Source organism: Pundamilia nyererei, unplaced genomic scaffold (assembly GCF_000239375.1).
Source record: "Pundamilia nyererei isolate P.nyererei 1_Seehausen unplaced genomic scaffold, PunNye1.0 scaffold00073, whole genome shotgun sequence".
NCBI lineage: Eukaryota > Metazoa > Chordata > Actinopteri > Cichliformes > Cichlidae > Pundamilia > Pundamilia nyererei.
Genome location: NW_005187474.1, coordinates 3,021,460 through 3,045,145, shown reverse-complemented (window position 1 = coordinate 3,045,145; position 23,686 = coordinate 3,021,460). Strand labels below are relative to the sequence as shown.

At 41.8% G+C, this 23,686-nt stretch overlaps 1 protein-coding gene across 2 annotated transcripts; it reads left to right on the top strand.

Moving 5' to 3' along the window:
• The first annotated feature begins 114 nt into the window (after nucleotides 1–114).
• On the top strand, nucleotides 115–23,553 carry LOC102194255 (vinculin-like). 2 transcript variants are annotated; one of them, XM_005737186.2, is made up of 23 exons: nucleotides 115–548; nucleotides 6,413–6,483; nucleotides 7,552–7,702; nucleotides 8,264–8,372; nucleotides 9,217–9,339; nucleotides 10,823–10,983; nucleotides 11,259–11,261; nucleotides 12,721–12,811; nucleotides 12,904–13,051; nucleotides 13,185–13,338; nucleotides 13,619–13,794; nucleotides 14,677–14,867; nucleotides 15,568–15,767; nucleotides 16,067–16,195; nucleotides 16,338–16,487; nucleotides 16,608–16,716; nucleotides 16,816–17,118; nucleotides 17,204–17,328; nucleotides 17,928–18,113; nucleotides 19,157–19,333; nucleotides 20,174–20,377; nucleotides 20,452–20,556; nucleotides 22,052–23,553. In XM_005737186.2, exons 1-23 carry the CDS (start codon nucleotides 381–383, stop codon nucleotides 22,196–22,198), a joined length of 3,381 nt encoding a protein of 1,126 aa, XP_005737243.1. In that variant the 5' UTR covers nucleotides 115–380; the 3' UTR covers nucleotides 22,199–23,553. The 2 variants fall into 2 exon arrangements, with proteins under 2 accessions (XP_005737243.1, XP_005737244.1); XM_005737187.2 differs by lacking the exon at nucleotides 11,259–11,261.
• Nucleotides 23,554–23,686: the final 133 nt, after the last annotated feature.

Below are 23,686 nucleotides of genomic sequence, written 5' to 3'. Positions count from 1 at the left end.
TGTGTGTGTGTGTGTGTGTGTGTGTGTGTGTGTGCAGGGAAGGCGTCAATGCGCACCAACACCAACCAGCTTGGCAGCTGTATTCCTTCGCTGTGATTGGACAGAGGGCGGTGATTCCTTCTGTCACGATTTGGGTCGCTCCCACCGGAGAACACCAACCGTCTGAGTCCAGCCTTTACCGAAGAGCTCTACGGAGGAGACGGTGCACACCGGGAGGAGAGGGTTTCCTCTCAGGGGCTGGGCTGACAACTCGGTATTTGTCCTCCTGTCGGTGAGGAGGAGAGGGAAGAAGCAGAGATAAGGGAGACCATCAGTGCTGGAGCGCCCAGCCGCCTTTCTTCTTCTTCTGTCGGGGCTGCGGTAAAAAAAAGTCTTTCACGATGCCGGTGTTTCACACCAAAACCATCGAGAGTATCCTGGAGCCAGTGGCCCAGCAGATCTCTCACCTGGTCATTATGCACGAGGAGGGGGAGGTAGACGGTAAAGCCATCCCGGATCTGACGGTGCCGGTGGCCGCTGTGCAGGCTGCTGTCAGCAACCTTGTGCGGGTGAGTTTGAATCAGGGCGTCAGTTCAGTATGAGCTCAATGGCAAAGTGCCTGCATGAAGTGACATTTACCACTCAAACTTTCAACCTGCAGAAAAGCGACATTTCTGGAGACTGGCTGTTGCAGTGGTGTGACAGCGTCTGTTTAATGTGTCATAAATCATTAGAATAGCAGGTCAGCAGACTGCCCTGCACCTATCATATGCCAATATCGGTTCATTTTATTTTCTGTGGGGCTTCTGCGTTCACGGAGTTAAATCCCTGTTTGGTCTTTATTTGCCATTAAAATTACATAAAGCATAAAGCTGTCATACACCCAGTACAACAAAGCAACACAACATAGCAAAGTTTGCTGAGATTTGTAATCAGATGGCAGCTGAGGTCAATGAAGTTTGTAGGGCGGAAGAAATGAGTGGTGATTAAATTAAAAGCATGCCTCTCTCTCTCTCTCTCTCTCTCTCTGTGTGTGTGTGTGTGTGTGTGTGTGTGTGTGTGTGTGTGTGTGTGTGTGTGTGTGTGTGTGTGTGTGTGTGTAGATTATTGCAGACTTTGCAGTTTATGAAACTCATCCATCCGTAGTAATAAACTCCACAGAGACTATATAAACACTCTGGTCATTTATCAGACTCCCACCTCATCTCTTACTCCTTTGCTCATCTCTTTGTTCATTCTTTTCCAAACTTCTTTGACCCTCCACTTTTCCACTTACACCATCACTGTCTTTCTTCTCTGTCCTGTGGAATCTAATTGGTCGATTTTTATAGAGAGCTAAGCTTTAGTCAGTCACTGATGTCCCCTCTGTACGCACTGCCTGGGAGAAAATCAATAGAGGCCACATCATTAATGCTGATCCTGGACGTTTGCATTGATGCTGGGGTGACCTGGCTTCACTCACTTAAGAGAAAATAGCAGCAGACAGGAGGACTTCTTACAGAGAAGAAGCTGGTTTCACGTTCATTAGTAGTTGCTTCTCTGGTCATGTTTTAAATAGAAACGACACACTAAATTGAAATCATTGCTCCTTAAATGTTAAAAATCTGATCTGCTGCACAGTGCCTACATTTTTCGACACAAATGGTGGATGCGATGGTGGGATAGGTTGCACAATTAGTAACTTGTGTAGTGTTCCTGTGGAAAAAAAACTTACGAGTGACATCTTTTGTGGTTCTTGAATAGCAGTCCACTTTTTCCCGTGCAAGGACACACAAGATCATCTTGATAAATATCTCATTAACTGATAATGACCCAGGCTGTTCAGTTTGAACTCGAACACTGCACCATGCCACAATGAAAACCCCATCCTTTATCCAATACCCTCCAAGTGGATTAAGTCCTTGATGTCTCATTGCTACCAGGCATGTTCCTCTGTCTCTGCTTGTCCTTGTTGATTCATTCAGTTGATCCACACAGACAGCGAGCAGAAGGAGGCTAATAGCAGCCTCAGGCTTGTTGATGGGTCTCAGATGGAGTTGCGAGGTGTGAAGATATCAGGGCTGAGCACAGAGGGGAGGGAAAAAGGTGTCAGACAGAAGAAATGTTGGTAGGTGGGATGGAAGCATAAAAAAGGGATTAACTAAAAGTAATAAAGCCTGCATCTTTCCCCACTTCACATTCTATAGTGGTATATTTATAGGGATGTACGTTTTGAGAGTTGTTGTACTCTCAGACAAGATGATTGCTCCACTGACAGAGGAACGAGAGCTATGAAGTGGGTGACAAGATTGTGTTGAAAGCAAGCACAAAGGGCGCTTGAGAACTGAGCTTGTAAAACGAGCAGTAGCTGGTTGCTGGGTAGATACACTTAATTGGATGTAAGGACATGCACACATATGCTTTATTTTAGAAAGGTGAATCACTTCTACGCTTGTGCAATTTGAACTAAGATATAACACAGTATACAGCAACATGCCGCCACAGAGTCCCACTGCACACTGATACAGTTTCACTGTTAACCCCGTCCACAGTGGGATGGCTGTAGGGGGGTACTTAAAATCTAGGTCACTGAGACACACACACACACTTGCAAAGATAGTGTCTGTCTCAATCCATCAGAAGTTGTGCGTGGGTTGATGCAGATCCGACTAAAAGATGTGAAAGATACGGTTGGTGTTTTTTATGTGCCTAAAAGTGTGAGCTTGGTGGAGTTTGCAAGGTGTCTGCTCCTCAAGGAGTCAGCACAGACCCTGAGTATGTTTGGGGGGTGGGGGGTGGGAAGGGGAGGAAGGAATAAATAGATTTACCGTTGAGTGAAGTAACCACACGCTGATGGAAGTGAGCAGACTAAGACAGAGAGGGAGAGGAGGGAGGCTGCAGGAAGATGCAGAATTTTTCATGATTGGTAAGGGATGGAGAAAACATCCACATTAGCTTGGACGCTGTGAGGGAGAGAAAGTGTTTCTGGCTTTTTCAGACCAGACCCTGCCAAGCATCATGGTCTGCCCTCCCATCTCCAGCCCTCTACACACACACACACACACACACACACACACACACACACACACACACACACACACACACACACACACACACACACAAACTCTTCTCAGCCGGCTCTAAATATGAGCCATCTCTCCTTGTTCTTTGGCAGACCCGGGAAAAGTCTTCTGGCTATGTGTCCACACATGCTCTTTGCTTCCCAGTGTGCCTTAAATCTATTCATGGATAAAGCTGTATTATGACATAAAGTCTTACAGCTGATAGATAGTTTACAGATTTGAAACTGATGTTAATAAAAGCAAATGAAATTCATGGGCAAGAGGACACGGGTGGGCACGGTGATGAATCATCCAGAGTTATTGTAGATTTGTAAGATATTTCCCCCCTTTTTTTTTTTTTTTTAGTTTTGAACATGTTTGCTTGTTTTGCTAATTTCGGTGTGAGTGGTATTTGTCAAAGGAAAATATGTAAAAAACTGACACACAGTCTGAGTCTTAGTCCCAGTTAACATACAGTATGAACCTTTGCTAAAAATATAGTATTTATTTTGTATTTTAGCCAATTAAATTATGTTTCACAGCTTGGTTTAAGGATCTTTCTGCTCACAATAACACAACGATGTTGTTTTTTTTTACTCCATGAGGAAAAATATTCTTCTTTTTCATTTATTTATTCTTTAGTACAAGTTCTTGCACACACTGTCATTAAAGGTCTGGTTACCACATGAAAACCAGTAGAAGCTAATGAATCAAATATTTCCCAGTGGAGACCAAAACAGAGCTAAAACGAGCGGTTGACAGAGGACAGATGGCATGCAGCAGCATGGGATCATGTGGCCACAGTCTGTGAACCCCAGGCCACCAAGATGTTCTCTAAAATAATTATTAGTCATTAGTGGCAGGGAGAAAAGATCAGCCATCATTCACAGATTGGACAGAAATGTCAGCTGCACGCTCATCAGAGGTAATATCTCTGATCTATACACCCGCTCTGACAGCTGTGATTGACAGCTGCATTTCCTGCCGAAGTAGTCCCACCTTGCAGGATGTACAACTGCACACACAAAAAACAACCCACACACATGCATACACATCACACTGTCAGCAAACCTCTTAACTGTGCATTAATAATGTATTGAATAATCAATACCAAGTGTTGCTGCTTACAGGAAGCTCTTCTGCTCTCCGCAGCGCTTTGATCAGTCACCTGATGGCACTCTTTGAGTTCGCTTGCAGGGTTTAATCAGGAGGACATGCTCTACTTGGGGAGCTACATTCCTCACATTTTCGTGTAACAAAATCTTCATTTTCCCAAACAGGGAAACTGACGGTTTCGGCTACTCAGCTAGGACTTCCTGTCCATTTTCAGATTACATTTAGACATACTGTAAGTATCTATTGCCATATAGTAAACAAAGTTGGTAGTAAAGTGGACTGGTTCTTATATAGTGTTTTTCTACTTGAGTAAACAAAGCACCACATTCACAGAAAAAACCCCAGAAAAACAAAACATATATAGTTAGGTTTTAAAATGGTAAAATACTTGCTATGCATCTGAAAACAATCATTAAGGTTTTTTCCGTCCTCTCTACCCCACGTGTGCTCTGTGCATTTCTGGAAGAAGAAACACCTTTGTTATCTCCTGGAGAAAATATTCATATTTATTCTGCTCAAAGATCGACTTCTGTCCCATAAATAATTGTTTTAGCTTCCATTAAAGAAATTCCTGTGTATTCTCGCTTACTTGTAGATCCTATATTAAATTAACTGTGAATTGATAGCACCTAGCGTTCAGTTTTCTCTGTTTTAATCAGTATTATGTGGTCCAAAAAGCTGCTCTTCTTTTTAAGTATCTCAGTCTCAGCATTCGTGACGGCAAATCAAGCTGTTGAGGATCCTGAATCCTATGTTGAAACTGCTGAGCTGTTAGAAAAGTCTTGAGCTTTGATTGCTGAGTTTTGAGCTTACATCACTTATATCTATCATTTTGATGGCATCATTTTACTGATTATGTAGCATGTAATTTATAGTAGATCTGTAAAGTCAGTGCAACAGGCATAGCTCATTGTTTTAAGGAGTTTAACATTAATTTTATCCATCTATGTCTTGTTCGCATTTACATGGTGATTTCCAAATGTTCTCAAATGAAATCTTTTTTTTTTCTAAAGAAAATATCTAATTACAGTTTAGAAGTTTTGTGTGAATACTTTTTTAGGACAGCTGTACTTAACATTTTGAGCAGTTAGACTGGTCATGAAGTACATTTTATTGGGGGTGCAGGTACTTCCATGTCACTTCTTTGAAACTGATTCATTGTTTAAGCATTTCACATTAAAATAAATAAATAATGATGATGATGATAGTGTTATGCACTGACCAAAAATGGAGTGCATCGCAAAGATATTAAAATCCCTACAGCAACCATAAATGTCATAAAAGCACCATCATAAGATGTGAAGAGGGAACTGGTTGGGGCTCAGAGTGTGCGATGGCTGCTTCCTGATTCTCTGGAGCCAGAAACTCTATTAAGCAAATTTCAGTGATGCAGCAGCAGGGAGACTGATGTCATCATCTCACTGTAATTGCATCTCAAGTGTGTGTCTGTTTGGGTCAGAGCAAGTTTTCTGTTTCACAGGTTAACAAACAGTCTGAATCTCTGCAGGAATACTGAACTTTAGTACATACCTTATCTTTGATGATTGTATCTGTGATTTTGTGCATCAAGGCTCTTCATTATATATCTGTTACTGATGTAGTTTCTAGTTTTGGGGAACTACTTTAATACCAGACATGTGTAATAAAATCCCAGTGCTTTCTAAAATAATTCCACCTCAACAGGAAAAAAAATGCTTAATAAGTCAAAGCAGACAGTTCTGACACATCAACTTAAAATATTATGCAAACTAGATCACGGTGTGCATTTTTAAATCTTAGCTGTCAAACAAAATACAAATTTGAAGTCAGTTGCGTATTTCTTTTTTGACTTGTGATCTACTTTGATAGCTGGGAAAGGCCTCAGCCTCCACAAGTCTCTGCACTGGATAAGTTGAAGAGGATGGATGGATGCGTGGATGGATGATTATTTGCTTATGTTTAAATTGCTTAAGCAAAGCCAGTGAGTTATACTAATGAATAGATAAAGTCAGCACTGCAGATCTCCAGTATGGAGCCATGATCTAAAGATTGAAAGAGCTTTTGAAGTGCGACATTAAACGTCTTTCCTGCCTCTGTGTATAAAAACAGACCACAAAATCATCCCGAGCCTGAGCCGCTTCCCCTCAGGCAAAGATATGACATGCATGCATGACTGAAATAGGTGTGAATTGATCCATACTCATTCACCCGTCATGCTATTAATAGTACTTGAACACTGCTTCCTGTATTGCAGGAGCTAATGATAATTTGTCTGTGGTTTTGTGTGTGTGCTGCAGGTGGGAAAGGAAACGGTTCAAACTACCGAGGACCAGGTGATGAAGAGAGACATGCCTCCTGCGTTTATTAAGTGAGTCTGCATCTGAAGCACTGTGTGCGTTTCTCTCTCACTCACAGAAACATCCAGAGAGAAAATTATGAGCAACAAATCCACTTTATCTCAGCGAACAGACAGAGAACTTGTTAAAAAGAGAAAAAAAGATTTCAGCCCATTTAACATTAGGAAACGTGGCTGTGTTCCCAGCTACAACAAAGAGCCACTTCTGAGACCGGATCCGAGTGACCGTCCGGCTCCAGCTTCCAGACTGCTGAGAAGCTGTTTGTTGTTTTCCTGCTTGCATCCAAAGAGCTGACATGAACTCCGGGTGCTGGCTGAAAGCAGCTACTCAGCAGTTCTGGGGTTCACAGACCTCGCTGTTTTTGCTTACCCGTATTTGTTGCATTTATGTCCACGCATATTCTACATTTCCAGTAATATCATCTGTCTGTCTCTGCCATTTTTTTTTTCATTGCTTGTTTATATATTTTTTCTAATCGTTTTTCAGCTACGTTAAAAAGGTCCAGACCTCAATCAGATCCACATACCACTCTCACAGCTCACTCACACATACATGGGACACTAAACCATAAATCTCACTCACAGGGCTTAGGAGGGAGCATGTGGGAATGTGAACCTACCTAAATATAGATGAACCAGCAGCCATTGATACCCTAACCAATGGGGGTCAGAAAGAGAAGGGACCGGGCTTTATTTGAATGCTCCTAAAAATCTATCGTAATCACTGATCTCTGAAGTAGAAATTTAGGATTGCAAATGAAACCGCCTTTTTTTTATTTAAAAAGCAGATTGCAAATTCTGAATTGAAGGTTGCATCATTTGTCTCAAGTCTCCACAGGTTTTAATAAGAAGGCCTTCTCAAATTTTGATCCTTCGAGTGCCAAATAAATAGTGAAAAACTCAAAGTGCACAACATGCTGCCTACTGTGTGGGCTGCTTAGCCTGACACCTTGTCAGCCTCACATCTCGCCTGTGTGTTGGTTTGGTTTTCCTTGATGTCTCTCGGGTCTGATGCAGTGTGACTGACTGGTAGGTGTGCGTGTGTTCAGTATGAGTCCTAAGTCTGCTGTGTGTCTTCAGGGTGGAGAATTCATGCTCTAAGCTCGTCCAAGCTGCTCAGATGCTGAAAGCGGATCCCTACTCTGTTCCTGCACGAGATTACCTGATCGATGGATCCAGAGGGATACTGTCCGGAACATCCGACTTGCTCCTTACCTTCGACGAGGCAGAGGTGTGTCTGTTTGTGCATGCCTCCTTACATTTGTGTGTCCTCATAATCACTCTTACTTCAGAGGTGTGGCATCTTTCATGGAAGTAAAGCTTTATATAGCCGTACAGAGGAAGAAGGAACTCAGCTTAGAGCTGTAATGGAGTCTCAGATGCACCCAGATCTAATCACTGAGATCAAATGACTTCCCTCTGTCATAACTCAGGGCGTGTATGTGTGTGTGTGTGTGTAAGTGTGAGTGTGGTGGATTTGTTTGTGTGTACTCTTGTGCGATTGTTCAATGGCATCTCAATAAGTGGAATCACATTGGGCACGCGATTATGCGCACCATCACTAGCCTCATTTTTGAAAGAGCAGCTTCTCACAGTCACAAGACGTACATCACAAGACTGTACACGCACACAGACACACACAAGCCCACACACACAGACACACACAAAAAACTGAGTAACTTCAGGCTAAAAAAAGCTCCTACAAAGAAGGAATTTCCTTGTTCTCATATTAAAATGTGGCTTTTGTTTTACGCCTGCATCTGCTTAAGACTGTGTCCGTGCTGTGTTGTAGGTACGTAAGATAATCCGAGTGTGTAAAGGTATCCTGGAGTATCTGGCAGTAGCTGAGGTGGTGGAGACCATGGAAGACCTCATCACATACACCAAGAACCTCGGACCAGGTGAAGTTTTATCCCCACTACTCTGTGAGAAAGTCTTTGTGTGGTTCTTAAAACGTCACTTTAGTAAAGTAAAGATTCACACAGGTTAATTAAAAATAGGAGCCCTGATTCAAAATCTACTGCAACATGTACATTTTTACTCATTTTAATTTATTTAAATAAAGAAATTATATGTGTTATGGAACTGGAAAGAGGTAGGAACTGTCACCAATAAAGCCGAGACTAAGCCGAGACTTACAATATCATATTTAAAGATTGAGGCTTAGAAAATGCTAAAAGTCATTTAAAGGTAGAATTAATCGAGGCAATAACCGTCAGATTCACTGATAATGAATCAGAAGTTATAGTAATAAAGAATGTTTGCTGAATAATTTGTGCAGAGCTGTTATAAACTGTGCTTTTCGGATTAGTTTGCTTCATAAAGCAGAAAACGCGACAACAAACTTTTGTTTTACACGATTCTTTAGTTTAAAGATCCACCTGCCAGCTAAATTAACCGCTGAGTGCTCTTCTGACACTAAAATGCTTTGATTAAGGATCAGAGTCTTTTCACTGACAGGAGAACCATAAACAGGCTATTTATCACCAGAGGCAACAGGTCAATTGTGTTGTCAGTGCAGTGTGGCATAATGAGCTGGAGGAAATTTGATGCCAAACGTTTTCTCCCACTTGACTGATGCCTTCATTGTGTGAGATCAGTCGTTCGTGAAGTTACAATGTTTGTGTTGGAACTGCTTAGTTAGCGTATACACTGGGGGAAGCTTTTAGCCTTTGATTGTTCAAGCATACTTAAAGCAGTGCCAAAACCAAAGTCAATAACATTTTCTTTTTTCTTTTTTTTCAGGGATGACCAAAATGTCAAAGATGATAGAGGAGAGGCAGCAGGAGCTGACACACCAAGAGCACAGACAGATGCTAGTCAGCTCCATGAACACTGTCAAAGAGCTGCTGCCCGTTCTTATCTCAGGTGTGTGTTCGTGGCTGCGCATGTGTGGGCTAACGACAGCACAGATCATTGAGCATCCAAGAGTTGTTATAGCAACGCAGATAATTACAGTCATTAAATGCTGGGGATGGGGATGTGAGTGTGACTGCGCGCATACGTCGCCTACAAACATCTCTGCTGCGCTACTCTTATACTCTGCACCAACCAACAGAGAAGAGGAGCACTGTTTCAACTACTTGAATGCACTGAGACTACATGGTCAAGTGTCATAAAATCTGAACTATTTGGCAACTAAAAGAGAGAAAGAAAAATAATCTCTCTCTCTACATATATATGTATATAGATAGATTAAATTACATTACATTATTGTTTTACCACACCTAAAAAGCATTTCTGAAGCTTTTTAGCATACAGGACATTTGAGCTTATTGATTTGGTTTTACTGCCCCCCATTTGCTGCACTGGTTCAGTCTCATTGAATTCAGGTGTTTTCAGTCCCACTACCACGGGTGTATCAGATCACATGCCAAGCTATGGACTCTGACTTTGCAAACATTTGTGAAAGCATGGATGGTTTTAAAGTGCTCACTAAATTCAAGCTTGGTATTGTAATAAGATGCCACCTTTGCAATAAGGCAGTTTGTGAAAATTCTTCACTTGATATTCCACAGAACCTCAACCACACAGACTCAGACCATGTGCGGGGTGAAAGCTGCCAAAGCTCTCTTTACTGATTAACTGCAGAGTTCCAAACCCCCTCTCGCATTAACATCAGCACAAAAACTGTGCGGCAGGAGCTTCGTGGCATGGGTTTCTATGGCTAAGCTCCTCCTGTAGGTTTAATGCAAAGGCGATACTGGTACTTTTGTCCTGTAGTGTATATTGAAATGTATGTAACCACTGGGAGATCACTAACTGGTTTTGGACCACTGTGTTGAGACTTATCCATTGCATTCTTCCCCTTTTTTTTCTTCATGACCATACTGGATAAGAGGGTCAAACTAGGGATTGATCACTTAACTTTGCCAGGTACATCGATATTTTTAAACAATGGATAGTAAAAAAACAAAACAAAAAACCCGACATTAAATCAAATAAGATACCTGAGAAGATGAAAATGAAAAATGTTTGTCTATGGGTCTACACTTGCTTTTAGAGCCAGTAGCATTATTAGATAATTATTATAAAATAACAATTATAATAGTATTACAGATGCTGAAGACTATTTAAGATTTTAATCCCCATCCTTTAAAAGTTGGTAGATATGAAAAATAATGCCTATAAAGAGAGAAAATACTAAACTTGCATTAATCACCATCAGTCCAAGCATGTTAGTGCTGCCACAAAGGTCATTTAAAATCAGCGTTTTAAAAGCTTTTATTTTTTAAAGTGGGTCATTTCTATTTGCCACAATAGATTCTTAGATTAAGTGAGCACTTCGTCTTAAGTTGAATATGTCGTCCTACCTGAGTTTAAACATAAATACTGTTATTTCTTTCCTCAGCTATAAAGATTTTTGTCGCAACGAAGAGTAGTCGAGGTGCCGGGGTTGAGGAGGCAGAGAGAAACCGAAGGTTCACTTTTGAAAAGATGAGCGCTGAAATTAATGAGATCATAAGAGTCCTGCAGCTCACCACGTGGGATGAAGACGCCTGGGCCAATAAGGTACAACCTGTGCTGCATTTAAAGACTCTGATTTTTCTCATTTTACCCCACAAACCTAAAAAACCCCCCCAAATTATTCCCCCCTTCCTTAATTCGGTTTTGGTTGGGTTGCTTGTTTGCTTCCTTCCGGCTTCCTTGGGTTGCTTTTTTGAAAAAAAAATCACTCTTCACTTTCTGTCACTTTTTTCTTTTTGCTCGCTAGTATAACTCCTGGTTTTTCCCTTTTTTTCCTTTCCTTTCTGTACCTTCCTCCTCCATTCTTTTCCTCCCTGTAGAAGGTAAGCCTGTTTCTCTCCCCATCAGCGGTTTCCAGCATGCAAGCGTGTATGTGTGTGAGAGATAAGGAGACACAATATGTCCTCATGCTTACATTATTATTATTATCTATCATGCTGGTATTTGACAGTAAGTGTTTTGTGTTTCAGTCCACTGACTGTTGGCTGATGTGTGATGTACAGCACACATACTTCATCACTTTATTGTCATATGTGCATATCTGTTTGTCTCCAGACGTCCATTCGAGTCAAACGGCCTGAAACAGAAGTTTCTCAGCTCGGTTATTTATTTTAACACCTGTCTTCAGTCATGGTATTTTTTCTGGTGTATCGTCTCGTGTTTACGCTGTCAAAGATCGACCATCGTAGCACAATAAGACGCTGTTTTTGGCTGCATATACATGCTTGGAAAAAGTAATTTTTGGGCATCAGTTAGAGATTGTGCATTGAGATAATTTAAGCCAAAGTTAAGCACTGTTTCACTCGTCTAACCTGTAACTCTGCATGTTTCTCTCTGCACACAGCCTCCTTTGATAATGATCTGTCTGTTTGTGTCTGTACCGCTGTGTATGAGCTGTGATAAGCACTTACTGTCAGTTTGTGAGAGAAACCGCTGGCACGCGATGACTGCCGTCCTCTCGGGTCATGAATTATAGAAATAAGCTGGTTGGTGTCCAGATCCATCCATAATAGATGGGCTGTATTGAACGGTTCCACTTAAGAGGTTCATTCTTCTCTGAACTGGAAAAAACATTTTTTTTTTCTCCTTTCTGGTTGAAGCACTGAAAGAGTCTGTCACATTTTAGATTAAGTCACTTAGTCTTATTTTCTCCTTTATAATAAGGAATTATTTTTAGCAAGACATTGTAAAAAGTGGTGATTTCTGTGTAAAACATAGAACCCATTTTACAGCATGAAATTAATAATGTAATACGACTTCATTGACTAATATTAATAAAACCAATTTTGTGCTGTTAGTGCCCACATTTAAGACTTCATAGCTTGCAGGCCACCATCCATTTAATCGTGGATAAACCAAAATATAGGTTTTATATGAGGCAGTTTTAATGTATACATCTATGTGTTGAACTTTCCCACAACAAAATATCCTTTACAAATGTGAGCCAAGCAACCAAGTCCAGCTTTACACTGGAAATTAAAGTCTCACAGTTAGAAAAAATCTAAAAATCAGAAAGCTACACTGCTGGTAATACCGTTCCCCATTACAGTGAACATTGGATTTAAAGTTTATTTTGTTAGTCCTATACACTTCATCAGTCTTGTGTACACCATCCTCAACCCATAAATACTGACAACAGATTTAGATGTGCCCGAGTTTTTGTAAAGATAGCAATTATGACAACAAATAATCTGTAAAACTGTAACTACTTATAAAAAGTGTCTTTTTTCTGTAATGAAAGCAATATATTTTTCTTTAACACATCTCTTCTCTTTACTTCAGGATATGGAGGCCTTGAAGAGATCTCTGGCTTTGATTGAGTCAAAGATGGCACAAGCTAAAAGCTGGCTCAAAGACCCTCACGGACAGCCAGGTGGCTGTTTGTTTCTTATCTATTGTGGCTTCAGCTAAAAACACCTAATCGTCAAACGTGAATGTCATGCCATGGCGGTCTGTCGTTTCCAGGAGACCTCGGTGAGGTGGCCCTGCGTGTAATACTGGACGAAGCTGGTAAGGTGGGAGAGCTGTGTGCTGGGAAGGAGAGGAAAGACATACTGGCGACCACTAAGGCTCTGGGACAAATGACTGACCAGGTCACAGATCTACGAGCTAGGTAGGGTTTTTCTGCAAGAACGTGTGAGTTAAACAGTTTTCCATCCTCTGTCCATGGTGTGCGATTAGGTGCGCATTTGAATTGTGTATTCAGCTGTCAAGCCTCGGCTGAGTGTCTTTGTTGTTCTTAACAGAGGCCAAGGCCCGACCCCGGGGTGTGTGCAGCGTGCCGGCCAGTGCTCGCAGGGCTTAGACTTGTTATTTGGCAAAGTGGACAGTGCTGCTCGCAGACTGGAGGCTCTAATCAATGCCAAACAGGCTATTGCCAGGAGGCTGGATGCTGCACAGGTCAGATAGAACAACAATAATATCAGAATGAGCTACACTAACCAGGGAACTGCTTTATTCCAGCAAATCCGACTCTCTACTTCTCTAATCCTTTTCCAAGCAAGTGTTGCAGTTAATACTTTACAAATTCTCTCAGAATTATTATTGTTTAAAAGAGAGACCCCACTGAGTAAAATCTTCACTAGTAAATAGCCCCTTCACATGGTAGAAGCTCTACTGTGAGACATGTGTCAAAAGATGTACTTATTTCATATGTCATACTGCACATGTGCATATTTAGGCATGGCTGGCTGATCCTCACGGCGGTCCCGAGGGGGAGGAGAACATCAGAGCGCTCCTTGCAGAAGCCAAACGCATCGCCGATCTATGCGAAGACCCCAAAGAGAGGGACGACATCCTGCGTTCCATAAGTGAGATCGCAGGACTCACTGCCAGGCTTGTGGAGCTACGCAGACAGTACGGTTTCACCTCACATTTCTCATGCTCGATGACACGTGCATTGTGAAAACTATACGTAATACTTAGACACTCTTTCCATAGGCTCAAACTGCAACCCCATGCCACCAATAGGTGGCATATTTTACCCACCTGGAAAGTATGTTGTTGCCTGTCAACCTTGGGCATGAGTCCTCCAAAAAGGTTTTAAACTGTTTGAATACGGTGTCACGGTGTTTTTGTGGAGGGGAATTTAAAGGGAAATATCACTTAACTAAACAACAGACTTTAATCCAAATGCTTCTGTAGCTCAGTGGATGATGGCGAAGATGATGATGAAGATTAGTTGCTTTTAGGAACATAACTGTAATGGTCTTCAGCTGCATTTATTGAGCATGAAGCAAATTCATCTTCAAACACTCAACAAATTACCTAGATATGCTCTAATTAATACTGATCTGCACTTTGAAGGTAAAAAATGTAGAAAATGTGGCTATGATTTCCGCATTTGGAACAGATAGTACTTTTACAATGTGTAATTTAGTAGAGATATTATCACTGTATTATGGTATCCTGTCAAAACGGCTGTGCAAGGTCATAAAAAGAGAATCTGACTTTGTTCTTCTTTTCTTAGAAGAATGATAAAGGCATTTCTTAAACTGTGCCCTGAATTATTGTCCTGACCAGAACTTGTAGTTTTATGTCTAATAATCTGGACATACACATATAGAAATGTTTTGTCTTTGTTTCTACTACACAAAAAAGCAATGTTAGGCTTTAAAAGTGGTATTTCTCTTTTTTGGTGGTATCTAACAGGGGTGTAGTGTTATTTTATAGTCTATATTAAGTCTTTTATGCTTTTTTGTCTCTCTCTCAAGTTGTCTATCTTTGTTTCTGTCTCAGGGGTAAAGGTGACAGTCCTGAGGCCCGTGCACTCGCTAAGCAGATTGGGGCAGCGCTACTGACCCTGCAGTCTAAAACCAACCGCGCCGTAGCCAACATGAGACCAGCCAAGCCTGCAGTAACCTTGGAGGGCAAGATGGAGCAGGCCCTCCGTTGGGTGAACAACCCTGGAGTGGACGACAGAGGAGTAGGTAAGTGGTGCTGGATGACTGCTCTAGGGAGTGATGATGCAGTCGTTTGTCTCGAAAATAAACACCCTGACCTTCCAGCGCATTTTGTGCATCTCTGTGGATGATGGACGGATTGTAAAAGAAACCAGACACCAAGTGAATATCGCTCTTTGGGGATGTTAGCCATTTGTGATCAGTGAGGTAACTGTGAAATTACTCAGGCAGGAAATGTGATTGCGTGGCACAGAAATGACTGTGCTGTTTCCTTAAATGCCCACAATGATGCATTTTGTGCATCACTGATTGACTAACTTGACTAGTTTAGTCATTCAGGGACTCTTGTATTGTTTTCATGCTTTGTTATTGCAGTCTTCCTGCTTTGTCATTTGATTGTTTCCTATTTCGTCCCATGCTTCCGTATGGGAGCAGAGTGTGAGATGCTACAGTGGAACACAGGTATCTCTCTATGAAGCTTTCTTAGAAGACATAACCAAACATGTTATTATTAGTAACATTATTAACTTCCTGGAAACTGTATAATGTTAGCATTTACTGCAAACTATAGCTTCCTACTGTTGATGTTGCAAGAAATGACATCACTTCTCACTTTGTATTTTTAGTCCCTGTGACCAACAAAAAGAAAAAGCGATACTTCTATATCTAAATATGGGTTGTTATTGAGGTATCTAGAGCATGACTTCTACCCTGTGTTACTCTCTAGGTCAGGCAGCAATCAGAGGAATGGTTGGGGAAGGGAGGAGGCTGGCAGGAGGCCTGTTAGGCCCGTATCGTCAGGATATGATTGGGCGCTGTGACCGAACAGAGGCTCTGATGACATCCTTGGCAGACATGGCTGGCAGGGGAGAGGCTGAGGCTCCTCATGCACGCGCTACAGCTGCACAGCTGCAGGACACCCTTAAGGTATCTCACAAGCATGCACATTTAGTCTATAAATAGATTAATGCAGAAACACAACCTCCCCTGTAATCATATGTAAACAAGTTTCCAAATACACAAAATGTACCTGACTAAAAATCATGGAAAAGGGGAAAATGCACGATGGCTAGAATATTTCTGTTTGATCCAAAGGTGCAGCCAATATAACAAAAGCATGGGGACTGAGGATGCATAGTGTGAGACTCAGTAATGTTGATTTCATTGAAAGTGCTGGTGCAGAGCTCCCCCTGGTGGATTTATGCAACAATCTCTGCTTCATCCAGGACCTGAGGCAGCGCATGCAGGAGGTGATGACCCAGGAGGTGTCTGATGTTTTCAGTGACACCACCACACCTATCAAACTGCTGGCTGTGGCTGCAACTGCACCTCCCGATGCACCAAACAGAGAAGAGGTCAGTAATGCACAAAACACAGCACCAATGACACATCCCATTCACCTGTTTCCACTAATAGACACCATATGGCTCAGCTGTGTGGTGTGGGAGGTTGATTATGTCTACATTTTGACTGAAGTGCTGCTAATGTTTGTGAAAGGTTTTTGAAGAGCGCGCAGGGAACTTTGAGACCCACGCGGGTCGGCTGGGGGCAACGGCAGAGAAGGCTGCTGCTGTGGGAACAGCCAATAAGACTACAGTAGAAGGCATCCATGCTGCTGTGAAACATGCTAGGGAGCTCACACCACAGGTACTTCTGTTTGATTTGGCCGCCCCTGATTTGCATGATCACGTATCAAGATAAAACCTGTAGGTGTTATATACAGTCTGAGCGTGACTTGTTTACTTTTTTGTTTGTTTTCACATCCAGGTAACGTCTGCCGCTCGGATCTTGTTGAAGAACCCTGGGAACAAAGCGGCGTATGAACACTTTGACACCATGAAGAACCAGTGGATCGACAATGTGGAGAGACTCACCGGTGTGGATTTTCTCAGCATTTCTCGTGCTGCTTAAAATATTACCTTGCTGCACATGAGAGGATTTACAGAGGCGTGCTTATCTGTGTTTTCTCTCCCAGGTCTAGTGGATGAAGCTATCGACACCAAATCTCTGCTAGATGCGTCTGAGGAGGCGATAAAGAAAGACATCGACAAGTGCAGAGTTGCCATGGCAAATGTTCAGCCCCAAATGCTTGTTGCCGGGGCAACAAGCATAGCAAGGAGAGCTAATCGGGTCCTGTTGGTGGCTAAGAGGGAAGTTGAGAACTCTGAAGACCCACGATTCAGAGACACTGTGAAACACGCTTCAGACATCCTCTCGCACACCATCTCGCCTATGGTGATGGACGCCAAGGCGGTGGCAGGGAACATCCAAGATAAAGGTACAGGAGAAAAACATGTTTAATATAATGAGTGATAAAGAATGACTCAGGTTTATTTACCATGTTTTCGCTGTTTGTTCCAAAGCTCTGCAGAAAGCCTACTTGGACTCGTGTCTGAGGATCCTGGCTGCAGTCGGAAAAGTTAGAGAAGCCTTTCAGCCTCAGGAGCCGGACTTCCCTCCTCCACCTCCTGACTTGGATCAGCTCCATGTAAGCACATTCAAACACACATAACACACTTTATTCCCACAGTAGACTTTAGCAGTAGTAGTTAAACTATTAAACTGGGATTCCAGTGTTTTAGGGAAATATATCAGTCTTCTTTTATGTGGGATTAACAAACTTTCTGAAACAGGGTCTTCACATTGCTCATGAGTGGGTTACGACAGCCAAGAATATTTTTTCTATGATTTAAATTTGATTGTCTCCATTTATTTTAGACCTAAATATAATATTGTTTGTCCCGACTTGATAAAAATACTCATTTCTGATATGTACTCTGGTTCTGCTGGAGGTTTCTTCCTGTTAAAAATGAGTTTTTCCTTCTGGCTGTTGCCAAGTGCTTGCTCATAGAGTCCTCTGATTGTTGGAGTTTTCTTTGTATTATTGTAGGGATTCACCTTACAATATAAAGCACATCGAGGAAACTGTTCTTATGAATTTTATATCAATAAAACTGAATTTAAATATACTTGTGAATCACATATTGTTATGCATGGTGGTCAGACCCAAGCAATTTAGGATCAAACAGCAGTATGATGGAATAACGTCTATGAATTATTATGAACTACCTGTATGTGTGTTTTCAGGTTAGTGATGAGCAGGCCCCACCCAAACCTCCATTACCAGAGGGGGAAGTGCCTCCGCCTCGGCCTCCTCCTCCAGAGGAAAAGGACGAGGAGTTCCCGGAGCAGAAAGCTGGAGAGGTGCTCAGCGAGCCCATGATGGTGGCAGCCAGGCAGCTGCACGATGAGGCGCGCAAGTGGTCAAGCAAGGTCAGTTCACACAAACACGCATATTTGCATATTTAGCCAAACATCTGTGTATAATTTTAAAGTCATGATTTCTAGTTAGTTGCTGGCTAGTTGTCTAAAGAAAAAAAAAGTCCCATCTGTGGATGGGGGGGGAACCGGAAACTGTCATCTGTTTAAAGTGTCAGCATGTGACTTTGTTCACGGTGTACACGTGCACACTCAACATGCACGAAGTGAATATGAGATATTGCAGTGAGAAATCCCAGCCTCAAATCTATATTACAAAAGCTCACTCCACTTACAGCAGACGTTATCTACTTCGTCTTTCCTCATATCTCTGTGGCTGTCAATGTTCCGTGTGTGTGTGTGTGTGTGTGTGTGTGTGTGTGTGTGTGTGTGTGTGTGTGTGTGTGTGTAAAAGAACTGTACACAGGAACAGCTAATCTGTATAAATAACTAGGAGTAATGCCCTCTTGCTATCTTTGTGGAGCTGATAACCATTTTCCCCTTAATGGCACCGCTAACAGTTTTTCCACAGATGTTTTGTGTGTCTTTTAAAAACTATCCACAAACATCCAGACATCTCTGGTGTTGGGTCACACTCAGTTTGCCAACTCAGCACTAGACCTTGTTTGATTATGCAAATAGGTTATAAACTCTCAGCTCAGCCACCGCCTCAGAGTAAGGCACATCATCCACCCGCTGCCTTCCCAAACCAGCTCCTCTTTCGTTTTAATTTCCCCCCATCTAAATCGTCTGTGCCTATGTGTGCAGTTTCACCTCCCCTGTCCCTGCACCTTCACCTTGCTTGAATACGCTCCTCCTTCCTCCTGTAAATCTCCTGTCCTTTATTCTTCCACCCAGTGCCTCTCATACTATACTAAATGCCTCCTTTTCCCATGCTTCCTTCCCTCCTGCTATCCCTGGCTTTCCACTCCCCTCTTCTTCTCCACATTCCTCCTTTTTTTCCTCCTCCTCCCACCCCTTTTGCCTCCCTCCCTTTCCTTCCCATCCCCATCAATCCTCCAACCACCACCAACAAACCCCCCCACTGCCTGGCCCAGCCTGAAGATGAGGAGGCAGTAGAGGAGAGGGAGGTAGATGATGAAGATGAGTTTACTGATGGTGAGGATGACTATGAGCCAGAGCTGCTGCTGATGCCATCCAACCAGCCTGTCAATCAACCCATTCTGGCAGCTGCCCAGTCTCTCCACCAGGAGGCGCGCAAGTGGTCCAGCAAGGTCTGCGCACATACATGCACATGAGCGCACACACAACCACATGTGGATCAAACAGTATGTGTAAAAGGCTCTAAGTGTTTTGGGTACTGTTTGACCCACGCACGCACACGTGCACGTACACCCACGCATGCAAAAAGATAAATGCACAACACAAGGAAAGCCCCGCAGGACAGGAAACACCCACCGGGGGCTGTCTGAACACTGAGCTCTGCATCTGCCACTACCAATGGAAAACTCCAACCAGCTGCAGCTGCTGTTTTACTCTTGTTGCATTATTTTCAGACCTGGTTACACAAATGGTAATGCTGATGCCATGCAATGGTTGCACAAAACGTTGAGGACTGTGGGAATGTCAGGTTTGATTGTTGCACCACGTGGATAAACTGGTACTGGCTTCACAAGTCCTTAAGCTCATGTTTGGGTAAAGCGGTTCAAAGGAGGAGGCAGACGCTCTGTCTCATCATTGCCTCTGTTGTCAGACTTTCATTGTCTGGCCAACCTGTGAAGCCAAGGATGACAGTTTCCCAAAGACTTCTGGGTGATTTATATATGACATTAGATTGCCTGCTTACCCACTCTGGTCACCTGCTTCTGCTTTTTAGCCCCTATTATTAATCACTTTAACATCACCTCATGTGTACTAACTTCAGGTTGACTCTAATATCACAAAGAAAATGAAAATCTCAATTAAAAATCGTGTTAAACATGCTTGCATTTAATTTTAATTCAAATGTAATAATACAAAACACTAGAATTTTAATGTCTGGTTTCCCAAAACCATGTTTCTCTGTTAACAGCTTTAACTGCTTCCTCCTTTTCTACATCCCCATTCTTCAACAGGGTAATGACATCATAGCCGCAGCCAAGCGGATGGCTCTGCTGATGGCAGAAATGTCTCGGCTGGTGCGTGGTGGAAGCGGGAACAAACGAGCACTGATCCAGTGCGCTAAGGACATCGCCAAGGCCTCGGATGAGGTGACAAGACTGGCAAAAGAAGTGGCCAAACAGTGCACTGACAGACGCATCAGAACGAACCTGCTGCAGGTGAGGATTTGCATAGACACAAGCGCACTCTGTCTTCAACGGGAAACATCTAACATCTGTTCTTCCTGCCAAAGGTCTGTGAACGAATCCCTACCATCAGTACTCAGCTGAAGATCCTCTCTACTGTCAAAGCCACCATGCTGGGACGGACAAACATTAGTGAAGAGGAGTCAGAGCAGGTAAATTCACCCGTCATGGGCATGAATGTCATGGTATTTTAATGATTTCTTTGAGCTGTTCTTTTCCCAGAGTGGCGTGATTGTGCAGCATACATATTTAATGACTTTAATAAGCAAGAACTTGTGCACAAGTTTGAATTTATGAAGGATTTTCTCTCATCCACATAAGGTCAAAAGTGTACATACAGGCTGAAATATATACATACCCTACCTACTAATGTTTGTTTAATGTCACTTAGCAAGTTGCAGCTTGATCAAATGCATTTGGTAATCATCATCAAACTTCTGGTATCATTTTTGGCTCTCTTCTTGGCAGAATTGGTGAAGTTCATTTAAATTGATTGGTTTCCAGGCATGGACCTGACTTTTAAGTGTAATCCGCAAATGTTTAGTAGGGTTGCAGTCAGGGCTTGATGTTAGCCTTGAGGTTTACTCATTTTAAACTAGTTTTGATGTGATTTTGGGATCATTGTCCTGTTGGAACATCCAGCTGCGTCCAAGTTTCATCTAGATGTTAGTTTGAATTGAAGTTGAAGAATTTAGGGGTAGCCCTCCTTCTTCATTATTTCATCCACTGTCCACTGTATTTGGCAGTAAAACAAGCCCAATAACATGCTACAACTACCATGATGCTTGACAGTTGGTACAGTGTTCTTAGATTTGAAAGCCTCACCTTCAGTTTTTCCAATCACACCTTTAATCACCTTGCTTCACTGTGCACAGTAACACTGGTGTTCCAGCAGTTTCCAGTTCACGGCAGGCCTGAACCTTGGAGGTTCCTGGGTTGTTCCTGAACGGTGACAGTTTGGGTTGTTTCTGTTATTACAGTAAATGTATAATATGGCAATCTCTAAGCTGACAGGCAAGAGAAAAAATAGGAAAGAAAGAAAAAGGAACAGTGGAAAAAATGGGACAAAGTACAATAAAAGGATAGAGCACAAATGGAAAAGCACAAATGTTGCGCCTGTAAGAAAAAAAAACACCTGGAACAGCAAAATGTTAAAAAGCACAGAGACACAAATCAACAATCTTCTTTTGTTTTGTGTCAGTGTTTGTGTCTTTGTCACGTCTTGCTTTTTAAAGATGTACATTGTACAATTATTTCACCCTGCAACAGTTCAAAGAAATAATTAAAAAGCTCAAAATCAAGATGACATTTGTAAGTAAACTTCTCACCCCAACTGTACCTCACAGTGATGCACAATCCAACCTTTTTTTCTATTATTATCCATAAACTCAGCATCTGCAGAAAGCAAAGTGCTATTTCAATGCCGTAGCTGTCTTTTCAAACTTGAAAAGCTCTACCACACACTGCAGTCCCTGTTAATACACTAAAAGCTGAGTTGGTAGTCTGGCATTACTGAACAAATGTAACTGATGGGACACTTAATTAAAAAAAAAAAAAATCTGCATCTAAGGTGGATTAGTCATGTCATGGCCAAAATTTGTGACAGATCTTTAAGCTGTTATTTTACTGCTTTGTTTGCCTCACCAGGCCACAGAGATGTTGGTCCATAACGCCCAGAATCTGATGCAGTCCGTGAAGGAGACGGTCAGAGAAGCAGAAGCAGCCTCCATCAAGATCCGCACCGATGCGGGCTTCACCCTCCGATGGGTGCGGAAGACCCCCTGGTACCAATAATCATACCTGGTCGCTGACATGGATGATGCTCTTTCTTTAAAACTTTGCTTCAATAGCACAAACCTCGAGTAAAGTAGCAATGTGCATATGCATTAAGCGTAAGCATGTGCACTTCAAGAGGAAGCTGCGGGATTTTGAGCCATTCTCCACTGTAGTTTGGGTGTTTGCACCAGGAAGCATTAGATCTGGTCCCATGCAGGTTTCTTTTAATGGCGTGAGTGGAATCGCACAGGTATATCGGAGACAGTTTTTTAAAGTATATTTTTGGTATGTTGTGTTACAAGACTTTATCCAAAGTTCAGGTATATATTTTTTGCATGAAAATGTTTTCTATTTTCTAAAGGCGAATTATGACACTAAAATGCTCCCAGAGGACGTTTACTTTGCATTCAGTTTTTTTCAGTGAGTTTCTTACTGTCTATTGTACATACAATAATTGTTTGTTTTATGAAAGATTTTTAGCTTTATTCACTCAGTTTGACTCTAAAGTCGGGAGTAGTGGAGCGAGCTGAGGCGCTCACTTTCCTTCCTGTTTACTTTTTAACAATAAAGGTTCTTTACTAAAGATCTACAAATTCAGAAGTTCTAGCATCATCACTTCAATGATTTTATACTTGAAGGACTTAAAGGTGTTATGAATACAAGTGAGACAGTTTTAAAGCAATTATATGATTAGAATACAATATATGGTTGTTAGTGACTATGTTGTTTCTTGGGAGGTTGACACTACAGCTCACGGGTTTTCACTTGACAGCAGCAGTATGTGTGACATTGAAGTCAAAGTCAAGCTTAACTGATATATTTTTAATGTGTGTTTTCAGTTCTGTGTTTTCATTTTAGTTGAACTTCCACAGTGATCAATGCCAAAGGATTTGTTTTACATTACTGTGAGCTTCTAAACACTCAAACTCCAGGTTACTGCAGACAGTGCCGTCCTCTGTAGAGGACCCTGAGTGCTTTTTTTAAGGTCTGTTTATTTTTAGCCAAAATATATGAATGTTTTACTCTGCTTTGCATTTTTTTTGTAATCTATTTGTAGTGCTGCACTGTACTGCACTCTTTGTAACAGTTGAACTGTTTGGAAATTTTAGCAAAGCTGATGATTTTAGGCAGCATCCTTTTATTGTTTGGGTGTTTATTTTTTAGATATCCAGATTATCCCTCTGTCTGAGCTCAGTAGTCCCACGTTAAATGCTCTAAAGCATCATCTGAAAAATCCATTTGTTTCCTTTTTTAGATGACCCCGGTGGTTTGAAAACAAGACAACTCTTTTTATCAGGCAATATTGTCAGCCTAGCAACGTAGATTTTATTTTTAGGTTAACACTAAAACATATTTAAAATGAGTTTGTTGTCATCTGGGATTAAACATATTTTTACATTAATACATGCAGTCAGTCAGCAAATTCATATTTTTATTTCCTTTAATTTAACAGTGGAGAATTTGTATGCACCTGTATGTGAAGTCTTTTCGTTTAAGCAGTAGTAG